Source organism: Carettochelys insculpta, chromosome 6 (genome assembly GCF_033958435.1).
Source record: "Carettochelys insculpta isolate YL-2023 chromosome 6, ASM3395843v1, whole genome shotgun sequence".
Taxonomy (NCBI): domain Eukaryota; kingdom Metazoa; phylum Chordata; order Testudines; family Carettochelyidae; genus Carettochelys; species Carettochelys insculpta.
The window spans coordinates 38,669,501-38,695,172 of NC_134142.1; the positions used below are offsets into that span (position 1 = coordinate 38,669,501).

Sequence of the window (25,672 nt, forward strand, 5' to 3'; positions counted from 1 at the left end):
GTTAAATGACTTAGTCCATTCCCCCTCACCCTGTCAGTGTAGGATTGTTCCCTTCTGTGTTTCTTATAGTGCTCCAGTCTCATTCTAAAGCACAGTATTACTCTAAAAAGTGAAGGCAGCATTTGGCCTATAGAGTGTGATTACCATGACAGAGAGAACCTACCTCAATTATCCTATTCCAGGCTGAGTCTGCAGAGCTGGCAGTTCAGAAAATTACCTTTGTCACTTGCATTGCAGTTGTGTAGTCTCCTGTTATACTACACTTGGAATGAGCACCAAGAAGCAATAAACTTGGTACCTTCCTCCCCCAAGTCATTTTATAGAAATGGTTTCAGAGCAGAATAATGCTTTAAATCTCTCAAGCATGTTTCTGCCACTTCCTTGGGGAGCCTGGGAACAGAACACATCTCCCTTTCAGGAATTATTTGTATCAACGTTCATTCTTTATTTTCCCTTAGTTTTATCCCATTACACCTAGTTATACACCTTTGAATTGCCGAAAATAATTTATCTCCCTGCTTGGAGCTTACACCTTTCAAATATCTGTGGATTGTTTATTTTCCTCTACTTCTTCTAGCATGGATTGCATCTGGGGGGGAGCTCCAAAACGGTCTTGTTCAGCGGTGGGTGTTTCCTTATTAAAGATAGCTACTTCTCTGTTTCTGACAAGAGGTGCAGTCAAAGGGTCTCTCCTGAAAGTTCTTGACTCCAGAATTTTCCGAATAATACTTATCCCCTTTTCAGGAGAAATCATTTGGCTCATCTCTTATGAGAAATGAAGACGTTTTAGTGCCAAATAGATGTGATTTTCTGGGCTTGAGGAACAACAGCTGCCAAGCTTTTTTACCTTAGAGCAAGTCTGTACTCACAGGAAGATTGACACTCCAGTGGTTGATCTTCCAGGAGTTGATTCAGCAGGTCTCGTAGGGACATACTAAAGTTCAGAACATCTTCACCGACCTGAGCAGGGACAGGGGGAGTGTAGACCTAGGTACATCAGTTCCAGCTGTGCTATTGTCATAGCTGTAGTTGCATATTTTAGATAGACCACTTTCCCTAATGTAGACCTGCCCTTAGCTTTGACACAGGTATTCCTGATGGAAGCCCTTATTTATCATTCTATTATACACCTGGCACCTGAAGACTGTCTTCCTACTGTCACTTACTAAGATGGAAAGATTCTGAACTTGAGCTCCCATGTGAGACTTGACTTGAAAAGATTTTCCTCTGGTCTAGAGACATAAGTACAGTCCTGAGAATGACACATCCTAGTGTTCTAATGCTGGCTGTGCAACTGACTTGGTGTGTGACACTGGAAAAGTCACTTCTCCTGCCTGTGCATAATCAAATTGGCCTATCTCAGCCAGATTTTGAGAGGATTTACTCATATTTGTACGGCAATTTAAAGATGCTGCAACATTCATAGTAGTATTGTGAGCTAAGTGGCAAGCTGAAGGGGATACAACCTGCTCCTGCTCCCAGTGAATTCAGTGTAAGTTGCAAATGACTTCAGTTCTGTTTATAGTGTGCCTTGCATCTTTTTTGCACATCATTTGCTTTCATAATAGTGTTAGTCTTATACAGGCTATGTCTACATTGCATTCCTTTTTCAAAAGAGAAATGCAAATGAAGGAAATTGGAAAAGCAAATGAAGTGCTGATTTGCATATCTCGTGCTTCATTTGCAAAAAATTAGGAATAAGGGTTCTTTCAAAAATGGGGTTTATTTTTGAAAGAGCTATGTCTACACTGTTTTTTTCTCTTTCAAAAGAAACTCTTTTTTGAAAATAGGTTATGCAAATGAAGCTTGAGATATGTAAATCAGTGCTTCATTTGCATTTCTGATTTCCTTCATTTGCATTCCTCTTTCGAAAGAGGAATGCAAGTATAGACATAGCTACATTGAATGGAGACAGAAGCGCTAAAGCTAGGGCTCAAAGCAGGGAGATCATGTACCCTGAAGAGTACCCTGAAGAATTGGTCTGACCAGCAATTGTGTGAGGGGCAGTTGGCTGTAATTAAGTATGTGTATTTTACTGAAAAAATAAATCATGATTGAAAAATGTAGAATGACTGTACATAGTAGTATAAACAATGAATAGTCCAGAAAAACTTATGCCTAAATAAATGTGTTGGTCTTTAAGGTGCCACAGGACTCCTAATAGTTTTTGCTGAAACAGACGAACACAGCTGCCCCTCTGAAACTTGTACATAGTATTGTATTGTATTCTTTGCCCCTCCCATATAATATCTTAAAGACCTAGGCTACATTTACAGTATAAGGTAAATTTTTGAATTTATTAAAATCAATTTTGTAATGCTGTGTTTTATAAATTTGAATATGAGTATTCTCACCTTCCCGTGAATTCCCCACGTAGTCGACTTATTGCTGCCACACTTAATTGCCAAACATTGACTGTTGCAACAGTGCATCGTGGGAACCCATCCCACAGTTCCTTCAGCCCCAGAGCATTCTGGGTATTTTCACTGGTGCAGCATGGGGGAAAAAAATGCCCCACAAGTGGTTGTGGGTATTTAATGTCATCTTCACACATCATATTGCCCTCCTGTGGAAAACAAAGGCCATTTTTCTAGAAGGAAAGAAGGAAAAGTAGGGCATCAGCAAAGATCACCAAATTAACTGAAATCTCTTGCTTCTATAACTGAATTGTTTTTTATAACTGAATTATCAGAGATTTTACAAAAAAGCAGCAGGTGTCTGAGTTTTCTCAACTGGCCCTCCACCCCCTCCCACCTCTTGATTACGTATGATCACTGAAAATAATAAAGGAACAATACAAAGCTTGAAGAAAGAGTAGGATAGTAAAGGTTTGTAAAAAAGATTTTTTGAGGCAGGGTTTTTGGCTTCACAGTTCATTACACAGAGGTGCCCAGCATGGGGGATGGCACTCACCAAATTTACACACACGAATTCTTCTGTGCCCTGGGATCACGCAGGAGTCTCTATCATCTCAACTGGCCCTCCAGCCACTTTTCCCTGTGTTAAGGGGTCCAAAGCTTGAAGAAAGAGATGGACAGAAAAGGTTAGGAAAAGGATTTTTGGCTTCCCACTTCATTACATAGAATTGTCCAACGCGTGGGATGGGGCTCACCAAATTTCAACAAGTGGTGTTGCTAATGCTTGTGGGGGCAGCACCGATTCACTTTTAGGGGGCCAGATCCCCTCACCCCATTGTGGGGGGTTGGGTGGATCTGAGGATGAAGGGACAGTTGATATGTTCCCTTCAGTGTCGCTCAGGTGGTGGGGCCAGCCCCAACTGACTGTGGGAGCCAGTCCACCTCCTTGCCATAAGGGATTGTGGGGTCAGTGGCTACAGAGCCAGATGACGTGGTCCCTCTGGCAGCAGCAAGGCCCAAAAAGCTTTCACGCCTTTGGAGCCCTCACTGCATGCAAGCCAGGACATGGTTCTGCACTGAACATCAGGCATGTCCTTTTATTGGGTTGGGGGCTAGCCATGTGGTGTGGTTGGGTGTGGGAAGGACCCAACTGCATGGCACCTGGGGATGTGGGGGTGGCCCTGCATAAATGTAAACCTCCGAAAAGCAGTTTCTCAGCCTCCCATATAAGCACGACTCCCACCCCCACAACAGCATAGTTGCCGTGTGGTGTGGTGGGGCAGGAGCTTGTGCCAGCGCTGAAAAACAAATCCAAGTGCTCAGCTTGCAGAGGAAGAGACAGACCCATGAACTCTTTGTTGGGGCTATTTTGAATTGGTATATGGTATCACAGCACTGATAGCAAAGAAGGAAAGAAGTTTTCAGCCTCTCATGTAAGTATAACCCCCACAGTCTGTGTGCCTGCAGAGCAGCAGAAATGGAAGCAGCCAGAGCAGAGGACTGTGGGGCATTGTGGTGAACATATGGGACACCTTTGCAGGCTAATACAGTCTATCACTAGACATGGTGTTTCCACACTAGCCTTCATTTGAATTTTTAAATTTGAACTTAAGACTACACCTGGCCACTTTTGACAATGTTATGATATCCAACTTAATGCTCCCTAAAGTCAAGCTAATGGTATTTACAATGAAGACAGTGACATTGTAAAATTGAGCTAACTGTCTTTAAATTCAACTTGATCATGTAGCATAGACATAGACTGAGATTTTAAGCTTTTTTCAGCCTTCTCAGGTATTTACATATGCTTAGTGCAACAAGTCCTCAAACCTGAATACAGCTTATGAGTGCTACCACAGGATGGATGGATAATCAGATCCTATAATTCAGTTTTTCTTGTTTTGTCTCAAGCATAATTTATTCCAATTTCTGCTTCACTTCCCAGTGCATCATGTTTGTCTTGTTCAGGTTCGGGTGGAGGTTTAATATTTAGTGTAAATCTCAAGTGTGGAACTTGTTTCATATTAAGTAAGAGGCACTGTTGACTGTCCCTCCTGCAGCAGAGCAAAGAGGGAAGAGCTTGTGCTCACTTTGGCTAAGTTTACACAGCAGTATTATTTTGAAATAAGCTATTCCAGAAGAGATTTTCCAGAATACCTTATTTCAAAATAGCACATCTAAACACAAAAGGCATTTTGAAATAGCACTCAGATATTTCAAAATGGAGGATCTACTCACATCTGAGCCTATTTCAAAATAGACCCATTGGACATACTATGGTTTATTTCGAAATAGGCTCTATTCCCTGTTTACAGAGCCCTTATTTCAAAATAGTTATTTTGAAATTGGTGCTATTCTTCATACAATGAGGTTTACCAGTTTCAAAATAAGATGCCTGCTATTTCAAAATAGCATTTGCATTGTGTAGATGCTCACAAAGTTATTTTGGAATAGCAGCTGTTATTTTGAACTAACTTTCCTGTGTAGACATTCCCTTAGAGAACTGCCTGAGGGAGCAACTTCTTTATGGGTCACACAGTTACACTAGAACTGGTTTGTCTGTACAGGATTAATACATAGCCACACTGCTGGGAGAAGGCAAGGAGAAGGCTTTTAGCTGACAGCCCCGAGGCTGGGGGTAGGCAGAGAGAAGGGGCCACAGAGCAGCTTCAAGTTGCGCTTAACTTGTGTTAGAGCGAGTTACACGCAACTTGAAACTGCATATTTTGAAGGGTTTACTGTAGTTAAATCTTACTTTTCCCAGAGAAGTTAATGGCATCAATAACAAAGCAGCAGTCTCTGCATCATTTACCAAACAAACAAGGAACCCTGCAGAGAGTCCCCAATAGCAGCAGAGCCTCATCCCATTGGTGCATTTCAAGGCCTCCCAGTACACATAAAGGTTCCCTCCCAAAAATCGCTAGTTTCTTATCCTCTCTTTTAAGGGGCAATGACTTCTCTATAGCTTCTCAAATGCAGAGCCCCTGACTCAAAAAGTCAGGGAAACCACTCCATTTTAAGTCTGTTTCTTGGGGATTTTTCATGTGAGCACCATCACCACACACCTTGGGTACAGGTCATCCCCCTGAGAATCTTGTGGCAGTGCAGCAATAGGGAACTTCAGACAAACTCTGGAACAAAAAGTCATGCTTCCAGCATAATATTTTAAAACTGCAACTTTCCCGACTTCTCTTTTGGGGGCATATACGTACGTGAGAAAATCCATGGTAATCTGATCTTTCTGCCTCCTTCCAGAGGTCTTCCTTGAGCACTTGAAAAATGTGTTCTAATGTGCTCCAAGTATGTAAAGAGCCAGATAAATTGATTTGTTTGTTCATTTCCTGTCATTTCAGGGTTCCTTCAGGACTTTCTCAGTGAGAATAGGGAGAGGTCAGTGTTCTGTTATTTCGAAAGACTCCAGTTACAGATATTTTAAACAAGCCAAAAGCAAACATTTTAACAGGTCAGATGGGGAAAGCAAAATATCAACATCATCATCTCCCTCCCTCTCTCAGAGGGAAACCAGAGCTCTGTGACCCTAAACATCTGATTTCTTCCCTCTCCCCCTCTACACATACAAATCACACATTATACCAATTAACCTCTTGGTTTAGTGCTGTCTGCAGTTTTCTCATAAGATACCTCATTGAGAAGTTGGAGGAAAGTGGGGCAAGAGGTGTCTGCCCTCACTGAAATAGTGCAGAGATCCCGCCACTGATGCAGTGGGGAGCAGGGAATAGATCTGGGCTCAGCTGAAGCTGTTTCCATGTCAGGAGAAAGGGAGCTGGTGTGAGAGAGGGCGTGGGTGCATGCTGTGGGAGTTAAGCTAAAAGGGGAGCAGTCTGGCTTGGACAGAAGAGCCTGGAAATACTATGGCTGTAGAAGTTAGATGCCAATTAAGGCTCAGACGTAGGGAGTGTCGTACTCCTTTTGTGGGATGCCTTGATATTTTGTCTTGGGCTTTTGTTAGATCATGTTTCCAGCCGCACGACGTAGGCAATGAGCTTAGTCCCATCAATTCCCACCATGACTGTGGACTGGGATGAGCATTCTGTGTTTGGGAGACTGCTCTCCTGAGTTTTCAGCTCTTCCATGCAGCTTTTATTTGCTGCCCTTGGGGGACTGTACTGAATAGAAATGGAATTAGTCTACTGCTATTGCTGTTATTTATTTGTATAATTGTAACAAGTAGAAGCCTACGGCACCAGGCACCGTACAAACCCAGAACAAAAATTTGCTCTAGCTCAGTGTTTCTCAACCTTGTTCGGCTTAGGACCCATTTGTAAACCTTGATAATCTGTCAGAACTCAATATCAGAGGGGTAGCTGTGTTTAGTCTGTATCTGCAAAAACAATGTCCTGTGGCACCTTATAGACCAACAGATTTTTTGGAGGCTAAGCTTTCATGGGCAAAAGACCCACTTCATCAGATGCATAAATCTCTTAGTCTATAAGGTGCCACAGGACTTCTCGTTGTTTTTGTCAGGCCTCAGTAATTAGCTTTAAGGCAAAAAAAAACAACATTTGGCTTGCTAAGTATTTCTTACTCATAGTATAGACACATGTAGATAATAAGCACGAACTAAGTACACCATGCAGACCATTGTGGCAGCTCCAGCAGCTTTTGTCCTGCACAGCAAGCTAGGTATAGCACTAGTCAGATTTGTTCTAGCTACTCCCCACTCATGATGATGGGTGGGCAGGCATTGAGTGAATGGCCTTATAAACCTGGGGCATGGGGACCATCTTCTTCCATCTTGTGTGTGACCTTATACAAGTCACATCACCTTGCAGTGCCTAAATTCCCCATCAGTACAATGGGAATAGTACCCTCTCTAACTTGGCTGTTGTGAGTAGAAGTGTATCAAAATTCTGAGGTGCTCAGATACTTTGGTGATGAAAGCCATATAAGTACCTAAGACAGACTATTTTTTTTTTGTCTGCTCAAGATAATGTAATTTGCCTCGATTATGCCCTGCAAAATATTGCAGTGCGTGGCGGGGGGGAGGGGGGAGAAAAAACAGAAAAATTCTGTCTATTTTAGTTGACTTTCAGCCAGGGTTATCCAATTTAGCCAAGCTCTTATGGAGTTGTTCTTGTTGGATAATCATGAGTGTATGTATAGATGACAAAAAGATGAAATGAAAGGTGAGAGGCTGTGGGGGGGGCATGCCCCTAAAGCATCATGACTTTTGTGGAATATGGAAAATGCAATGTTTTGAATGTACAGTATTGGGCGCAACTAGAGCAAATCAGGTTATTTCTTGTGAATCATTTATCTGCCAATCTTGACCATTTTCCTCTCCCCTTTTTCATTTATGTACAAATGGGTGGCCCTTTTTACACGTTTGTTTCTTGTTATCATTGTGGTTAAATGAATTGTTTTGTGCAAACAAATTTAACCAATATTTGGACACAGACTTGTTGCTGTGAGTATTCAGCATTTGTGTATTATTACTAATTATACAGGTCATATCATGTTGACTCTGTTTCCTGATTGCTTGGCAGAGGTTTTATAAACAGGAGGATTTTCTCATTGATACCAAGCATTTCCACAGCACCCAGCATCAGTATGATTTACAAGGCTTTTGTAGACACATTCAGGACCCCAAACTTCACGCTCCACTGCCACTTTACCAGTCATCTAAGAAACCATATGTAATCAGTGGAACAGCCAAATCAAGTTTATTTTTATTCTTTATTTCCATGGTGCTTAGATACCACAGAATCAGGAAATACCTAGGACAGGTAGGGAGTGAATTCACACAACTCTAGAAAACAGAGATAATACACAGGCGTGACGAGACATTTTGCACCCTTTGGATGAACATGCCATACAAATTGAAGGCTTTGTTCCAATTGCTTCATGTGGATGTTAAAAGATGAAATCATACATGGCACTCTTTAGAGAGGCCTTGCTGCTCTTTTCTTAAGAGGATGGGGTTGTCACAATGCCTTTGGCCAAACTTACTCCTCCTCTATATACAGAGTAGCTACAGTTCTGACCCCCAGAGAGAGTTCCACCAAAATTCAGCTATGTATGTAGTTTGTGAAATGTGTTAATACCCTTTATTATGAAACTACTGAGCCTTATTTTTTCAGTTAATTTCTTTAGAGTTATTTTAAACAGTTTGAGACCTAATCAATCTTTCTTGGTTCTTAACAGAATTTCTAATGTGAAAGGAAAGAGCCAGGAAGCACCAAGAAGGTGCTGCTCTCCAATGACTGGTACTGAGCACTCAGGTCCTTTCCCACAAGCACTGGGTGAAGATGAACAGCCTGTCCCAAGCATGATGTCTTTGGCAAATGTCATTGCTTCCCACCAGTCAGAGTGGGTCTCCTTCAGTGATGAGCAGCTCCTGCCAGTTACTTTACAAGGTACCTTTGCTCAGATTCCTTTAGCACCTTTAAGCTTGTTTTATAATTAAACTTGTACATCTACTGACCATAGGCTTGGTCTCATGAAATCTGCCTTTCAAGTGGAAACAAAGGAGGCTGAGTTACTTCCTACTTTTCCTGCATAACAGAGAGATCTGGGTAAAAATCAAATGCTATATATTGAGATAAGTGTTTTATAAATACCCTATCGTAGACCCAAGTTCTGTCTCAGTTACACAGTTCCCACTGACCACATAGGATATTTTACCTATTATAACTAAGGGCAGAACTAGACCTGGTGTGAGGTCTACTGTGAGGTCAAAAGGGGCATGGAAGTTGTTCACCTATAGTTAGTGACAGGCTCAGAAAAGACTACTACCGGCCTTTTTAGGAAATAATAAGCCAATGGCAGCTGCATTAAATCTTTCTTGGTGAGTCTCCCCCTACTGTGAATTGTCACGTCTAAGAGCAGAGTCTAAATTTGTCTATCATCATCAGCCATCAGAAATGCTGTCAGTAAATGTTAGGTACAATTCCTTTCCTGTAAAAATGGGCCCCCAGGTGTTTGCATAGGCAATAATTTATAAGGATTATTTCAAAGGAGGCAGCTTTGTAGATGAGTATGGATGCGAGATGGTGTGAGATAGAAAGGCTGCTCAGATGGCGGGAGCTTTGTTTCTTTCAAGGCGTCCATTAGTGGGTGACCAACAAATTGTCCCTGGGCTGTGGAACCTGTACATGCTATGTCCCTTTGTTCATGTGTAACCTACATACCTAGGTGTGATTCACTGTCCCATGTAGTGGCATTAGACCATTTACACAGAGAAATAGTTAGTCTCTTCTATAGCCTTAGCTGAGAACTAGCTGGCTTTAAGCTCAAACTGTAGAGGCTTGTGCATTAAGCTCTAGAGGGCCTAGGTCCAAGTCTGCTTGTGGGTTGCTTACACATGAATATAGCTGCCCCATCTAGTGCAGGAAGATGAGTAACATTTAAAATTTATGTTTGCTAACATATTGTTAAGCACTAGTGTAGACAGGGTTTAATGCCTTTTAAAAACGTGTTAAGTGGTCGTAGCTGACCCAAGCAATGAGTCCAATATCAACCACACCCAGCCAATATAATTTCCCTTCTCAGCCCATCTCCTGAAAGTTTTCATATTCCAGTGCAAAATTTGGCACTGACATTTCTGTATGTTGCATCCCTACTTTTAGGTGGGATGAAAGAGCCTCTGGAAAGGTGTTTTTCCTCCTCCGACACTTCCTCAGAAGACAGCCATAATGTGGATGGAGTGTTCCAGGACCTCTTACCTGCTGAGCTGAGTGATGCTGGGCACAAGCCCAGGGTGGATTCTGCATCAGTATCTCTGCTTGGGAAACATGTGTGTTCCAAACCTGATCTGTCACCTTCCATCAGCACCTGGGTTCAGTTTGAAGATGTGCCATGGACCAGCTCTTCACCAGCTCACATGCAAACAGGTGGGGGGAGGGAGCATCATATAAAGGTCTGTTACAGTAACACAGCAGGCAGCACCGTGGGTCTGCACCAATAGCTGACTTTCTTACCCTTCCTCGGCTCTTGCTAGCTGAAACCAGGCACGGGGTCATTCAGATTAAACACAGTTGATATTAGCACAGTTTTAAACAGGGTCTATAACTCATCTGTGCCCCTCTTCTCTGTATCAACTATATTTGTTGGTTGACAGAACCTTTGGGAGAGAAACGGGCAGTAGGAGGCATGATTGCTCAGGGCTGAGCTAAGATTAGCCTGTGATTTTATCAACAGCAGTATAGACAATGAAGGTGGAAATGAGCAAAGGGTGAAAGGGTAAATGAAACGTTCATGGTCCATCCAGTCCTTGGCTTTCCCACTGAGACTTCCAACAAGGGGTTGGGTTTGAGAGGGCAAGGTAGGAGAATAGTGACAGTGATGGTGTTAGTGAAAAGGATGCCTGTCCAGTGGAAAACAGAGTAAGACTGGACCCGTTTGTGTAGAATAGGCCCCCAAATAGATATCTGATCAATGTGGGGTTACATTCATGCTGGTGACCTAGATGTCCATCTTTTCCTTCATTATGTGGCTGATGTTTTTCTTACATTCCCAATTGCATCATCACAATTGTTGAATTGTTTCTGCCAATTATTCCTTTCCTAGCCAGTGTCAAGAGATATGGCTGCTCATGTAGGTCACTGTCCTCTGTTATAGACTAGTTAACTGTCAGGACTGATGATGAGAAACAGGTATAAATTGCCCCCTGTTGTAGAGCTGGGGCTGGACAGATTAAGGTCTTGTCTGTCCTGGCACTACTCCAAGATCCAAGACCAGGGCTGTAACATTTTCTCCCATGACCTGCCTCAAACTGCTCTGCCAAGCTAGTTAAGGTGGAGAGTTCAGTTCCATGGACTGGGGTGGAATGGAGAGGCAACAGAAAACAGGTCCATAAATGGAACATATGTGGTATGAAGAATTCAGTGAATAGCAGATGGAGGTTTCCTGCCTTTCAAGAAGGTGTAGATAACGCTGAGGTATGGCCCAGGTCAGGGTTATCAGTGTTGTGGAGATAAGGCCTATGAAGAATTCGGACAAGTTTCCAACGCAAAGTACATATATGCCAAGTGATGCAGTATGAAAGGCAAAGAAAAGCTTGGCTGTGCTGGCATAGGTTTTCCTGTGGAAGGGGGAACTACTGGGTGTGACTGTTATGTCACACTTTCAGAACTGATTTTAACAAGGGCTTGGACTCTGCAGCAATTGAGATATGACCCTGTGTTGATTTCTAATCTAGAGACTCAGAGCATGGAGAAAATTTCAGGCATGTTTGCAGTCCAGCTGTGTAGAAAGTGGAAGTACATGATATGCCTCTTCTTGGCAGAACTCTGAGAGCCACTCATTTCCATCAGTGCTTACTGCTATCTTCCATGTGCTGTGTTTCATGTCTTGGGAAGCATCAAAGCAGCCAAAACAAAACATGGCTCTGAGATAATAAGCTTGGGGTTGGTTGGTGAGTGGGGTTGGTTGTTTTTTTTTTTTTTTGTTTTTTGGTCATAAATTCTCATTGACTTATTTTAAAGATTGCCTCTAAAGACCTTTTAGTATGCTAGATTCTCAACTGGTGTAATTTGGCATTGCATCATTGGCTTCTAGCCTTCTGAATATACAAAATCTTCCCATGAAATGACACAGTCCACTGAAGAAGTGGGGGAGCTATACAAGGTTCAAAGCTGTGTGGCTGCTCTAGACCATGTGGCCGATTTCTCCCTGCCCCACTTTCCAAGCATGTACTTTTGGCAGTGGTGCCTCCTGTCTGCTTCTGATTAAATAAACAGAAGGGGAAGGAAGAGACTTAAATCATGTAGGGTTTGGCAACATGGCATGGTACAGTCAATTAGAAGGGTGTAGAATGTTGATCACTCAAATGTGCCGCACTCTAATTGCCTATGTAGATCCTGCTGGTGCAAAGTAGAAGAACCTAGTTCACATTAATGAAGTCTGGTTTCAAACAGGCTTATGTTAACACAAAATTGGATACCTTTTAGTATGCTCCAGCAGGGTTTCCACGAGGCCGTCAGAGCACAGCATGTTAGAGCACTCTACACATCATACCTCTCTAGAGTGCCTTTTCGTGCCATGTGGATGAACCCTTAGTTCTTCTCTCCAGAGTCTGTGTGATCTTTTCCCCTTTATTTCAAGCTTCACAAAATCCTCCTTGGTGTACAAAGCATAATCACATCTCTTCCAGGGCACCTCTCTCAGTCATGACGGGGGCTCATGTCCTGTCTCTACCAGAAGCTCTAGTCCTCAGGCTTTCCATTCCAACCTGACACTGTCCCTGCTTTGCTTTCCCTTGGGCTACTTCTTATATTTCCTCAGCTTCGTCCATCTTTGTGCTCTGTGCTAACATCACCTGAACTTCTCCCCAAAAGAGCTTTGTTTCCTTATGCCTATTCCCAGGGTTTCTGCTCCTTCCTGGACTCTCTGCTCCAGGTGCCCTGAGCTAAGAGAAGGGTAATGCCAATAGGCAGAATTGAACCTGGTCTCTCCCTGAAGCTCTTTTACAGCTCTGTCCATTGTCCTAGTATACATAGCTGGCAAGTCTACGACCCTCATCAATGGGAATGGGAGTTCTGAGAGGTGAAGCTCTCCTATTCTGAGCTGAAACTGGTACCTAGCTGAGGTGGGCCTGTGGCCTGCTTTCCAGGGCCAGCATAACTTATAATAGGCACACAAGCTATTTGGCTTTTCACAAAAAAAAGGTGGGGAGATGGGAAACAGAATCAGCTATTCTTCTGTCTCTCCATCTCTCAGGATGTTTCCATTTCTTGGGCTGTGGTAAACAGAAGAGAGTTGATAAATATTGCTGGGCTGTGGCATTTCCCATCTTCTCTGTACAGTCCAAATGGCAGAGAATGCAGATGGGCAACTAAGAATATTAAAAACATTTTGAGCAACTGGCAAGATCTCAACTTTTCTCCCCTTCAAGGACACCTCTCCTTCAGCAGTCAGTCCTGAACACAGTCTCAGATGCCCCCTTGGCTAACTACTGTTCCTGAATCTGTTTTTATTTTTGGTTACACAGGAGACTGCTCCCTTTCCTTTAGAATATGGACTTAGCCTATGTGAGCCACTTTTTGTCATCTCTATGATGAATTGTTGCAATGTACTCTAGCTTGCTTTAACTGTGATGGCCATTCAGAAACTGCAGTAGGCTCCTTGGTCCACCTCCAGTGGGGAGCTAATCAAACAGCACAGCACCTTCGTGCTTCTATTTGTCATCCACTTCAAAGTTCTGGTACTACTATTTAGAACCTTTAGACCTGGGCTAGACCCAGCCCCGCTATCTGTATCTTACCACAGGTAGCAGGAATACAGCTTCTGGCAGTCTCTGAAGTGCAGCTCTTGGCATGAGAACAGGAGACAGGGCAGGGCATTCCTTGGGTGCTGGCTCTCTAACCTGGTGGACTATCCTTTGTTAAAAGTTGGGACGGGCACCAGTCATTCCACTGTGGGCTCATGTGCAAGTCATGTCTTTGTGTGTAAATTCAGCCTCAATAAAAGTGTCAGAGTGGCCTATGACTTTCCAGGGTGCCACCATGCTGTGATGTCTTAGTTGAAATGGCCATTACAGGCAGAATGGAAAGACAAGATCCTAATGCAGATAGCAATTTGCTGCAACTCTTAGCTGTATAGAATTTGGTGCCTTCAGTAGATCCTACAATAATGGCCTTACTCGAGTTTCCTGCAGCTAGCAGTCTAGGTAGGTACAACAGTGCGTGGCAGGTTACATCTTGGAAAAGTATCAGAAACTTCCCTGACTTAAATGCGTAAAATCAATAGCCAGACTGATGTGAGAAAACCATTTGAAATCTCTTTCCTGTGTAACCAGCTGGGGGGAACAGTGTTCTATAGGCTCATAACCCTGAACGTACGGTTTTTTTTTTGTGCTATTACAAAATATTCCATCTTTTTTTCTATACTTGAGCAACTGCACAGCTGACTGGTTGAAACTACTTGCAAAATGGCATTTTAAGGACCTTTAGAACTAAGGCAGCACTGGCCTCAGGAGAAGGAAATGCTGTCTCATGCACAGATTTTTTGCAGCTCTACAATATTATTTGTTGTTTGCTTAGCTCTGACAATGTGCTTGGCCCTGTTCCATTTACATGGAGAGAGAGTTCCTGTCCTGAGGTGCTTGTCGTCTTGAAGAATATTATTAAATTCACATTTTATGGCTATTGGGAAGAAGTCGTTTAGTAAAAAAAAAATCCACGTAAATTATGGTGCGGGCTTGACATGCTGGAAAGTTATCCAGTGCACGGGTCTGGGAGTGGGAAAATGCATGGAGCCTGCAGTGGGACAAAGAAATGGTCATAGAGACAAGCATCATTGGTGCCAAGTCAGAGAGGAGGTAGATAGTATAGACATGATACAGATAGGGCAGAGTTATTTAGGATCTTGAAGATAAGAATGAGACGTTTGATTGTGAGTTGAGAAAATGGAAACAGGCAAAGGAAAAATGCACATAATGTGAGACTCATAATAAACATTGATGAGCTATAAAAAAAATTGTACTGCTCCAATCTGGCCATGTCACAACAAGAGGCAAATGCTGATCTCTGTGCTGTTAAAATACTTTTTTATCCATCCATAGATGACCAACAGAAACCAGGCCATGTGGATTTCTCCCTGGCAAGTGAGTGTATTTTATGCAATGCCATAGAAATCTTTAACAAGTGGTTCATTCTGTCTCTTTCCCTTCCCTGTTGTTTCCTCTTGGTGGAAACTGAGAGAATTTAATTTTTTTCTAATCATTATTATGAGGCTAGTATATCCTATTGAACTGGTAATGAGGAAGTGGTGAGGCACAATACAGCCACCCAAACCCTCTTGTCACAGACATATGATGTGTAACCGCAACAGTTAAATTCAACTGGTCTGATATAGCAGATTCCCAGTTAGCTATATTATTGCCATGAACTTCAATCTTCAATTCATTATAACAGAAATTAGAGCTGAAAGAATCCTTAAGTCTCTTTATTAAGAAAGATGCCTTGGGAAACCAAGATAGAATATGCATGGTGGGGGAGGGGAACACACCTAAACTTGCGAGTGCAGGAATCATGTTCTGTCACTATCCAAAGCATGATAAAGAATGAAATGTTATTATTGGGGCAATTCTGTCAATTGCCCTGAAGCACAAGCAAATAGCTGAGAATCTGCATAGCTGACAGATCTCAGAATTACAACTTGTGACATGAAGACATGATTTCAAGGAAAGACTGACTCATTTTGGAGTCCTATGTCAGTAATTATGAGATGCCCAAGAGTAGCAAGACTGTCTGTAGATAAATCGAAACTGGTTGAAGCCTCTGAAGTGAAAAGCTAAACATGTTTTGTGTTTTCAGATCAATACATAACAGTTGTTTGAATTGATGTTTAACCCATGTAGTCCACTGTAGATCATTTGCGAAAATAACGTATGCTTTGTTGGGTTCTAAGTTTTAATGGTGAGGGATATTGACAAGAATAACTATAGAAGAGTAAGCTATTTTGCAATAGCTATTTCACAATAGCTCACCGTGTGGACACTGTTCTGAATAACGAGCGTGCTTCCAAAGAGTAATTAAATCACTTCGAAATAATTGTTGTAGAATAATTTATTCCTTAATAATTATTATGATGAATTTCCCTGTGTTGACAGGACCTGATTCTTTAAAATATTGAATCTAACAAGATGAACATAATTGAATTATTAAATACTTCATCCTTTTGCATGAATCAAATTTATTTTTCATGCCCCAGGTCCTTTTTGTTTGTATTTATCTATCTGTAAGGTGTATTAATAAAATTATTAGTCTTCTCCTAAAACCAACGTACAAAATACACTTATCTATGCTCCTTGTCCAGGTCAGCTATGGAGTCTTCTCCTAAAAGCTTATCTGCTGTGACTGACTAAAATATTTATCTGTCAAAGCAATTTCAGATGAAGTTTGAAATTTGGCTTCTTTGACACCGCTTGCCCTGTCTAACTCAATTGCAAGGGAACACAGAGCTTATACCAATACCCTTCCCTTCTCACCTTTCATTTCTCAGCAACTTCCCATTTTAAAAAGTTTAAGATCTACCCATTAGCCATGTAAATTTAGCAATAGCACAACTGCAATAATATTGTTGCACTGTAACTTAAATAAAATGCTTGTCAGCAACCATGTTCAAGTGGGAATAGCCTTCCTGACTTTCAGTTACATGATAACAGATCTCAGCCCAGTCAGGTATCAGTCAGGTAGCTCAGCCCACTAAATTAACTTGCATAAACATGAGTAGTTTAGTCTGTCTTCTGGAGGATAATGATGTAGATATGTATTTCAACATTTTTAATAAGATGGATGAGTCTGAGACCCAGCAGCAGATCCGATTGTGAAATTTATGCCCCCGACTCCTCCGAGAGGGGCATGACCCTCCCACTTTGCACGCCCCCGATATAAGGTATATATGCACTCTTCAAAAAGGGAGGTGGAGACAGAGTTTTAGTAGTTTATCTGTATTTGCTTCAGGATGTGTTTGGTTCTGGAGATTCAGTACCAGATTATCCATTCTGACTCATCTTCTGGAGACTAGAAATATTTATCACAGATAGATCTTTCTTTGCCATTATTTTCCCATATGCCAGCAAATGAATTGAATGTATTGAGAGCTGAATGTACATGATGGGATGAAGGTATATAACCTATGGTTCAGAGATGATAAAAATTTCTGAGTCTAGGAATAAGGGTTCCCTAAATTTTTCACAGGCTGGATCTACACAAGCACCTTCCTTTCAGAAGGGGCATGATAATGAGCGGGTTTGAAAGATGCTAATGAGGTGCTGCAATGAATATGCAGTGCCTGATTAGCATAACGGCAGCCACAGTGATTCAAAAGTGCGGCTTTTCGAATCGCTCACCGCCCATGGACACAGGACCTTCTGAAAGGACCCCCCAGTTTTTGAAAGCCCTTCTTCCTATCTGGTTTTAGGAAGAAGGCCTTTTGAAAACTGGGGGGGGGTCCTTTCAGAAGGTCCTGTCTCCACAGGTGGCACGCAATTCCAAAAGGCTCACTTTCGAAATGCTGTGGCCGCAATTATGCTAATCAGGCACTGCATATTCATTGCAGCACCTCATTAGCATCTTTTGAACCCTCTCATTAACAGGCCCCTTCCAAAAGGAAGGGGCTCATGTAGACACAGGGATATTGGCTAGCAGTTGCCATTATAGCCGGCATGCTATTGTCATCTTCTCTTTGTCATATATACAGGTGTAATAACTTGAAAAGCAGCAGCTGGGCCACGATTAATATTAACATCAGAAGCAGCAGATGAACCCCATTAAAACATGAGAATGTAATGCAGTAAAAAAAAAACTGTCTGTCTGAGCTGGTGAGAGACTGGCCTAGGCCAAAGTATTCAGTTATCTTGTAAGTAATGATGCATCTTCTGTGTCACACTGGCTACGTCTACACGTGAAGCCTACATCGAAATAGCTTATTTCGATGTAGCAACATCGAAATAGGCTATTTCAATGAATAACGTCTACACGTCCTCCAGGGCTGGCAACGTCGATGTTCAACTTCGACGTTGCGCGGCACCACATCGAAATAGGCGCTGCGAGGGAATGTCTACATGCCAAAGTAGCACACATCGAAATAAGGGTGCCAGGCACAGCTGCAGACAGGCTCACAGGGCGGACTCAACAGCAAGCCGCTCCCTTAAAGGGCCCCTCCCAGACACAGTTGCACTAAACAACACAAAATACACAGAGCCGACAACTGGTTGCAGACCCTGTGCCTGCAGCATGGATCCCCAGCTGCCGCAGCAGCAGCCAGAAGCCCTGGGCTAAGGGCTGCTGCCCACGGTGACCATAGAGCCCCGCAGGGGCTGGAGAGAGAGCGTCTCTCAACCCCTCAGCTGATGGTCGCCATGGCGGACCCCGCTATTTCGAAGTTGCGGGATGCGCAACGACTACACGGTCCCTACTTCGACGTTGAACGTCGAAGTAGGGCGCTATTCCTATCCCCTCATGGGGTTAGCGACTTCGACGTCTTGCCGCCTAACGTCAAAGTTAACTTCGAAATAGCGCCCGGCGCGTGTAGCCGTGATGGGCGCTATTTCGAAGTTAGTGCCGCTACTTCGAAGTAGCGTGCATGTGTAGACACGGCTACTGTCTCCTGTAAGGAGTGTGCAGTATGCCATGGCATCCCCCTCTGTTTTCTTGATGTTGTCTTTGGAACAACCAAATCATATCCCCAAGGAATTTAAAGTAGGTTCTATGCAACATTGAAAATATGAAGGCTTTAGGAATGTTACTGCTGCATAGCTTCCCATATGATACAAAAGTAAGCATCAGCATTCATAGTTGTGTATGTTGTGAACTGAATCTCCTTGCCTTGAGCCAAGTTTCTCCCAGCATTCTCATTATCTGTCAGATGCAGCTCTCCACTTGTATGAATTTGGAGGTTCTCCATACCCAGCAAATCAGATTGCAATTAAAACTGTCTGTGTCCTGTTGCTCTAACAGTATTGCAGATGACAAAAAAAAAAAAAAAATGTACAATGTCTTTTCACTGAAGATGAGTTAATGAGGATGCAGTCACCTCTAGATCAGGTTCAGGCTGGGGCTAGTATTTGACATTGAAATCTAGCAAGTTGGTATAAGTTTGCCCCAAATGTGTGAAATCTAGTGCAATCATCTGAGATCGTGTAACCTATACTATCTGGGGCTTCATCTGAACTAGATCAGGAATATGGACCACTTCTCGGTTGTATCATCTGGTCAGTTTAATTTTCTTTTTATAATCTGTGTAATTAATTTGTTTGATTAATATAATTAATTTTCATGTTGCACTAACCTAAGATGGATGATGCTCTTGAGTGGACAGCACTGAAGGAGAAGCATTAATTACATAAATTAGTGTAGGACTGTTCTGTGCTATATGACATGGACACCTAAAACTTACCAGCAACAGGAGGAATAGAATTTTAATTGGCTCCTCCTTCACCAAACTCATGGTGCCCAATTGCCTGAGCTGCTGGAGAATCTCCCCTAGTCATCAACAGTATAAGTCTGTGACACAAAGTTGAGCAATTCTGATTCCATCCAGCAGAAGGCACTAATGACACACATTAGCCAGTTGAATCTCAACATGTATTATAAAAACAAAGGGTCAGTGTACCTCTGGAACAGCTGAGGTCTTCCTCTGCTAGAGAAAGGTGGCAGATAGTCATCATCTCCCAGTCTCCTGTGATTCTAGCTACATATTAATAAAGTACCTGTCATGATGTTATCTGGGTGCTGTTTTTATTGTAGCAACTGTCATGGTCCTGGTTCATTGTCAAACTGGGAGGGTGTATCTAGTAGGGTTTGCAGGGGTCAGTTCTGGTTCTGATACTATTCAGTGTTTTCATTAATTACTTTGATAATGGAATGAAGAGTATATTTCACTTTGGAAAGGAAAAGTCAAATGCACAACTTCAAAACTGGGACTGAAAGGCTGGGGGGAAGTACTGCTGAAAAGGAGTTTGTGGTTATAGTAAATCACAAATTGAATATGAGTCAACAATGTGATGCAGTTAAGAAAAAAGATAATGTCATTCTGAGGGATACTAACACATGTGTTGTATGTAGACATAAGAACATAAGAATGGCCCTACTAGGTCAGACCAAAGGTCCATCTAGCCCAGTATCCTGTCTGCCGACAGTAGCTAATGCCAGGTACCCCAGAGGAGGTGAACTGAAGACAATGATCAAGCGATTTGTCTCCTGCCATCCATCTCCCACCTTCGACAAAAGGCTAGGCACCATACCTTACACCTTGCTAATAGCCATCTATGGAGCTAACCTCCAAATATTTATCGAGCGCTTTTTTAAACTCTGTTAGAGTCCTGGCCTTCACAGCATCCTCTGGTAAGGAGTTCCATAGGTTGATTGTGCGCTGTGTGAAGAAAAACTTTCTTTTATTAGTTTTGAACCTGCTACCCATTAATTTCATTTGGTGTCCTATGGGAACAAGTAAATAACTTTTCTGTATTCACTTTCTCCACACCATTCATGATTTTATATACCCCTGTCATATCGCCCCTCAGTCTCCTCTTTTCGAGACTGAAAAGTCCCAGTCTCTCTCGCCTCTCCCCATATGGGACCCGTTCCAAACCCTTAATCATTTTAGTTGCCCTTTTCTGAACCTTTTCTAACGCCAATATATCTTTTTTGAGGTGAGGAGACCACACCTGCACGCAGTACTCAAGATGTGGGCGTACCATAGTTTTACATAGGGGAAGTAAGATATTCTTCGTCTTATTTTCTACCCCTTTTTTAATTATTCCGAACATCCTATTTGCTTTACTGACTGCTGCTGTACACTGTGTGGATGTTTTCAGAGAACTATCCACTATAATTCCAAGATCCCTTTCCTGATCTGTTGTAGCTAAATTTGCCCCCATCACATTGTACGTATAATTGGGGTTATTTTTCCCAATGTACATTACTTTACACTTACCCACATTAAATTTCATTTGCCATTTTGCTGCCCAATCACTCAGTTTGCTGAGATCTTTTTGAAGTTCTCCACAGTCTGCTTTGGTTTTGACTATCCTGAACAGTTTGGTGTCATCTGTAAACGTTGTCACCTCACTACTTACCCCTTTCTCTAGATCATGGATGAATAAGTTGAACAGGATTGGTCCCAGGACTGACCCTTGGGGAACACCACTAGTTACCCCCTTCCATTGTGAAAATTTACCATTTATTCCTACCCTTTGTTTCCTGTCTTTTAACCAGTTCCCAATCCATGAAAGGATCTTTCTTCCTATCCCATGACCACCTAATTTACATAAGAGCCTTTGGTGAGGGACTGTGTCAAAGGCTTTCTGGAAATCTAAGTATACTATGTCTACTGGATCCCCCCGTCCGCATGCTTGTTAACCCCTTCAAAGAACTCTAATAGATTAGTAAGACATGACTTCCCTTTACAGAAACCATGTTGACTTTTGCTCAACAAATCATGTTCCTCTATGTGTCTGACAATTTTATTCTTTACTATTGTTTCTACTAATTTGACCGGTACTGACGTTAGACTTCCCGGTCTATAATTGCTAGGGTCTCCTTTAGAGCCCTTTTTAAAGATTGGTGTTATATTAGCTGTCTTCCAATCACTGGGTACCGAAGCTGATTTAAAGGATAGGTTACAAACCACCGTTAATAGTTCCACAATTTCACATTTGAGTTCTTTCAGAACTCTTGGGTGAATACCATCCGGTCCCGGAGACTTGTGACTGTTTAGCTTATCAATTAGTTCCAAAACCTCCTCTAATGATACTTCAATCCGGGACAGTTCCTCAGATTTGTCACCTATAAAGGACAGCTCAGATCTGGGAATCTCTCTAACATCTCAGCCATGAAGATTGAATCAAAGAAATCATTTAGTTTTTCCTCAATGACATTATCTTCCTTGATTGCTCCTTTTATGTCTCTATCGTCCAGAGGCCCCACTGCTTTTTTAGCAGGCTTTCTGCTTCTAATGTACTTAAAAAACATTTTACTATTGTTTTTTGAATTTATGGCTAACTGTTCCTCAAAATCTTTTTTGGCTTTTCTTATTACATTTTTACATTTAATTTGTCAGTGTTTATGATCCTTTCTATTTTGATCACTGGGATTTGACTTCCACTTTTTAAAAGATGCCTTTTTATCTCTCATTGCCTCTTTTACATGGTTGTTAAGTCATGGTGGCTCCTTTTTAGGTCTATTACTGTGTTTTTTAATTTGGGGTATACATTTAAGTTGGGCCTCTAATATGGTATCTTTGAAAAGTTTCCACGCAGCTTGCAGGAATTTTACTCCAGTTACTCTACCTTTTAATTTCTGCTTAACTAACCTCCTCATTTTTGTGTAATTCCCCTTTTTCAAATTAAATACCAGAGTGTTGGACTGTTGTGGTGTTCTTCCCAATACAGGAATATTAAATGTTATTATGTTATGGTCACTATTTCCAAGCGGTCCTGTAATAGTTACCTCTTGGACCAGATCCTGTGTTCCACTCAGTACTAAATCAAGAATTGCCTCTCCCCTTGTGGGTTCCTGTACCAGCTGCTCCAAGAAGCAGTCATTTAAGGCATCAAGAAATTTTCTCTCTGAATCCCTTCCTGAGGTGACATGTACCCAGTCAATATGGGGATAATTGAAATCTCTCATTTTTAGTGAGTTTTTTTTTTTTTTTGATAGCCTCTCTAATCTCCCTTAGCATTTCAGCATCACTGTCACTGTCCTGGTCAGGTGGTCGGTAATATATCCCTAGTGCTATATTCCCATCAGAGGAAGGAATTGCTATCCATAGTGATTCTATGGAACATTTTGATTCATTTAGGATTTTTATATCTTTCACATACAGTACCACTCTGCCACCCCCTCGACCCATTCTGTCCTTCCGATATATTTTATATCCTGGTATGATAGTGTCCCACTGATTGTCCTTATTCCACCAGGTTTCCATGATGCCTCTTATTCAATTTCCTCCTTTGATATAAGGTACTCTAATTCACCCATCTTGTTAGACAGACTTCTAGCATTTGTGTAAAAGCACTTTAAAAAACTACCACTATTCATATGCCTGCCCTTCCCTGACGTATTGGATTCTTTTATATGTGATTTTTTTCTCATCTGATGTGGCCCATACTCTATCATCTCCCTTCTTCTCTTTCTGACTGAATTCTAGAGAATCTCTATCAATGGAGTCTCACCTAAGAGAAGTCTCTGTCTGATCCACGTGCTTCTCCACACCAATCGGCTTTCCCCCATCTCTTAGTTTAAACACTACTCTATGACCTTTTTAATGTTTAATGCCAGCAGCCTGGATCCACCTTGGTTTAGGTGGAGCCCATCCTTCCTGTATAGGCTCCCCCTACCTCAAAAGTGCCCCCAGTTCCTAATAATCTAAACCCTTCTTCCCTACACCCTAGACATGGGAGGCCCTTGTCCTGCTCTGTTCAGCACTGGTGAGGCCCCAGCTAGAGTATTGTGTCCAATTCAGGTTCTGGGCACAACACTTAAGGAAATATATGGACAAATTGGCAAGACTCCCTTCCACCCCAACATTTCCATGATTTTCTGATCCTATGTAGGAATATTTGCTGTGATGCAGAGCGCCAGTAAGAAATTACAAAGCAGCATTTCAACAAAAGGCAAGGAACTGCACTGAAGCTAAAGACCTTTTCAGCTCATGTATCTTAGTATCTGGTACAGCAAGACAGGATTTAGCCTTCTAGGTCTCATTTCTGGGCACATGAAACAATAGATACTAGTGAAACACTGCTAGGCGGTGGCCAAAGCATATTCATAGTTTAAAACTAAATTGGTGCAGACCCATTAGTTCTACTAGGTAAATAATCATATTAGGGGCCAGTGATAATGCCAGAATTCTTCAGCCTGAGGTTTATGGTCAGTCACATGGTCAACTCCCCATGTGAGTGTTACACTTTGGAAAGTTTTAACTTTAAAAACTGACACACTTTTTTTCAATTTTAAAAAATTACGAGGGAAATGAAAGCCAGGAACTCCCAGAGCAAGGCCTACTACAAGCTTTCCAACAAGCTCAAAGCCAGGATAATACACCCCTGATCTGCAGCATTCCCTGCTATTCTAGCTGTAGGCATCTTAACATAGTTTTGCCAGTGCACCTGGACCAGCACTTCTAGAGCTTCTACTCCTTCAGTCATACTGCATTATACCAAGCCGAGGTATATGAACAAATGGGGTCCAGGCTAACAATTGTGACTAAACCAGGAATTGCACTTGGTTTTCCAGATGTTAAAGGGTGAAAGTGTTCTAATCAGATAGTATAAAGCCTTCCCTTACGCTAATAAACCACTGACCTGGCCTGCTCCTCTATCTTTAGTGCCACTAATGTTTCCCCTAGCTTCTCAGACCTGCACTCCTGCAACTCTGTGTTATCTAGCCCACTAAATTTCTGTTTGTTTCACACATCCAGCCCATCCATCAAGAGCATCTTCCTGGACTTCTCCCTCCTCAGATTATTCTGAGAGACAACCCCTCACCTCAGAGAGCAGCTGGACAATCAACTCCGAGGATACCAGCAGTCCAAGCATTGCCCCCTCCTACACAGATTTGCAGTCAATAAATAACGAGGACCTGACCAGTGGTGGGGCTTCTGCAGCAGACTCGGCTGGTAAGACAAATGGCATCTTTTATGTATTTCTGTCTCTTCGCTACCACAATCAAACTCACCTGGTTTGGATCTGTTAAGAACTGAGGTGCAGAATTTGGCTGCGGAGCCAGAACAAATTTTACCAACATCTGGATCTACCATTTTGGTTTGGTCCATTATAGAGAGGAGGGCAAGCCATTAAGTTCAGAGGCACATCGAAGTACTTTAAGGTCAGGTGTGTTGGGCTCAGGCCTATCTCTGCTTCACTAGATGGGATTCAAAAGCTTTCCCACAAGGTACCAAGCTGATTTCCTGTGTATTTGTCTTTCTTACATTTACTTTTATACGATTGGGCCAAGGATGGTACTGCAGGAGCTGAACTGAAAAGAAAGCAGCTTGGATCTAGACAAGAGAACACTGAAAGGTTCTGAGTAAAGAAGGTGTGCTTAATTTGGAACAGCCTAACCCCATTTGGTCGTTAGAATTCTGGCTGCAGCCATTTATTTGGTGTTGATTTTTGACAATAAAGACCTGGTTTCAGCCTACAAAAATGGGCAAGCCATAGGCAAATTATCCTGCAATTAAATAGCAGGTTGGTCATGTGTAATGAGACACATGATGATTTTAAACATTAACTAATGTTTATGAAGAAGTAGTTGTTGTTAGTAAAATAAATGTCTGCCCCACCTCTTGCCATTGTGTTCTATTTAATTTGCTCAGTGAGCAAAGTGGAGAACTTGGGAGTTCTTGTTATTAATGCTGTGCTTCTGAGAAGAGGAAACACAAGACAATCTGTGTTATCAACATAATGAGGATATTTATTATTTATGATGCAGCTCTTTGTCTTTATGATCAAAATATTCCATATCTGCATGTGAAGAGAGAGAGGAAAAAGTGAGAGTTTGAAGTTAATCTGTCACAGATTTCCTGTGTGACCTTGCATAAATTTATTTTCAAAGAGGCTACTATAGGTTGAACCTCTCTAGTCAGGCACCCTTGGGGCCTGATGGGTATCAAACAAGAGAATTTGACAGATTATGGGAGGTTAATGTTGTCTAGCAGCAATACCAACATTTCCACTGCTTACTAGGATCTTAGAAGACATTTAAGGGTAAATTATAACTATATAACAGCACAGAACACTGACAGCCAAGACTGGTGGCTGTAAACAAACTTTGTGGGCCCAAGGGAAACTTGGTCATACCCACGATAAGATCATGTCTAACTAAAATCATGATGGATTACAGATG

At 42.0% G+C, this 25,672-nt stretch overlaps 1 protein-coding gene across 1 annotated transcript in view; it reads left to right on the top strand.

Moving 5' to 3' along the window:
• STON2 (stonin 2) overlaps window positions 1-25,672 on the top strand; it is a 121,855-nt gene that overhangs the window by 17,257 nt on the left and 78,926 nt on the right. The window contains exons 2-4 of the mRNA XM_074996665.1: window positions 8,523-8,734; window positions 9,947-10,210; window positions 24,246-24,443. Coding sequence (XP_074852766.1) covers window positions 8,578-8,734; window positions 9,947-10,210; window positions 24,246-24,443 — 619 coding nt within the window. The 5' untranslated portion in view covers window positions 8,523-8,577. The remainder of the gene's footprint in view (window positions 1-8,522; window positions 8,735-9,946; window positions 10,211-24,245; window positions 24,444-25,672) is intronic.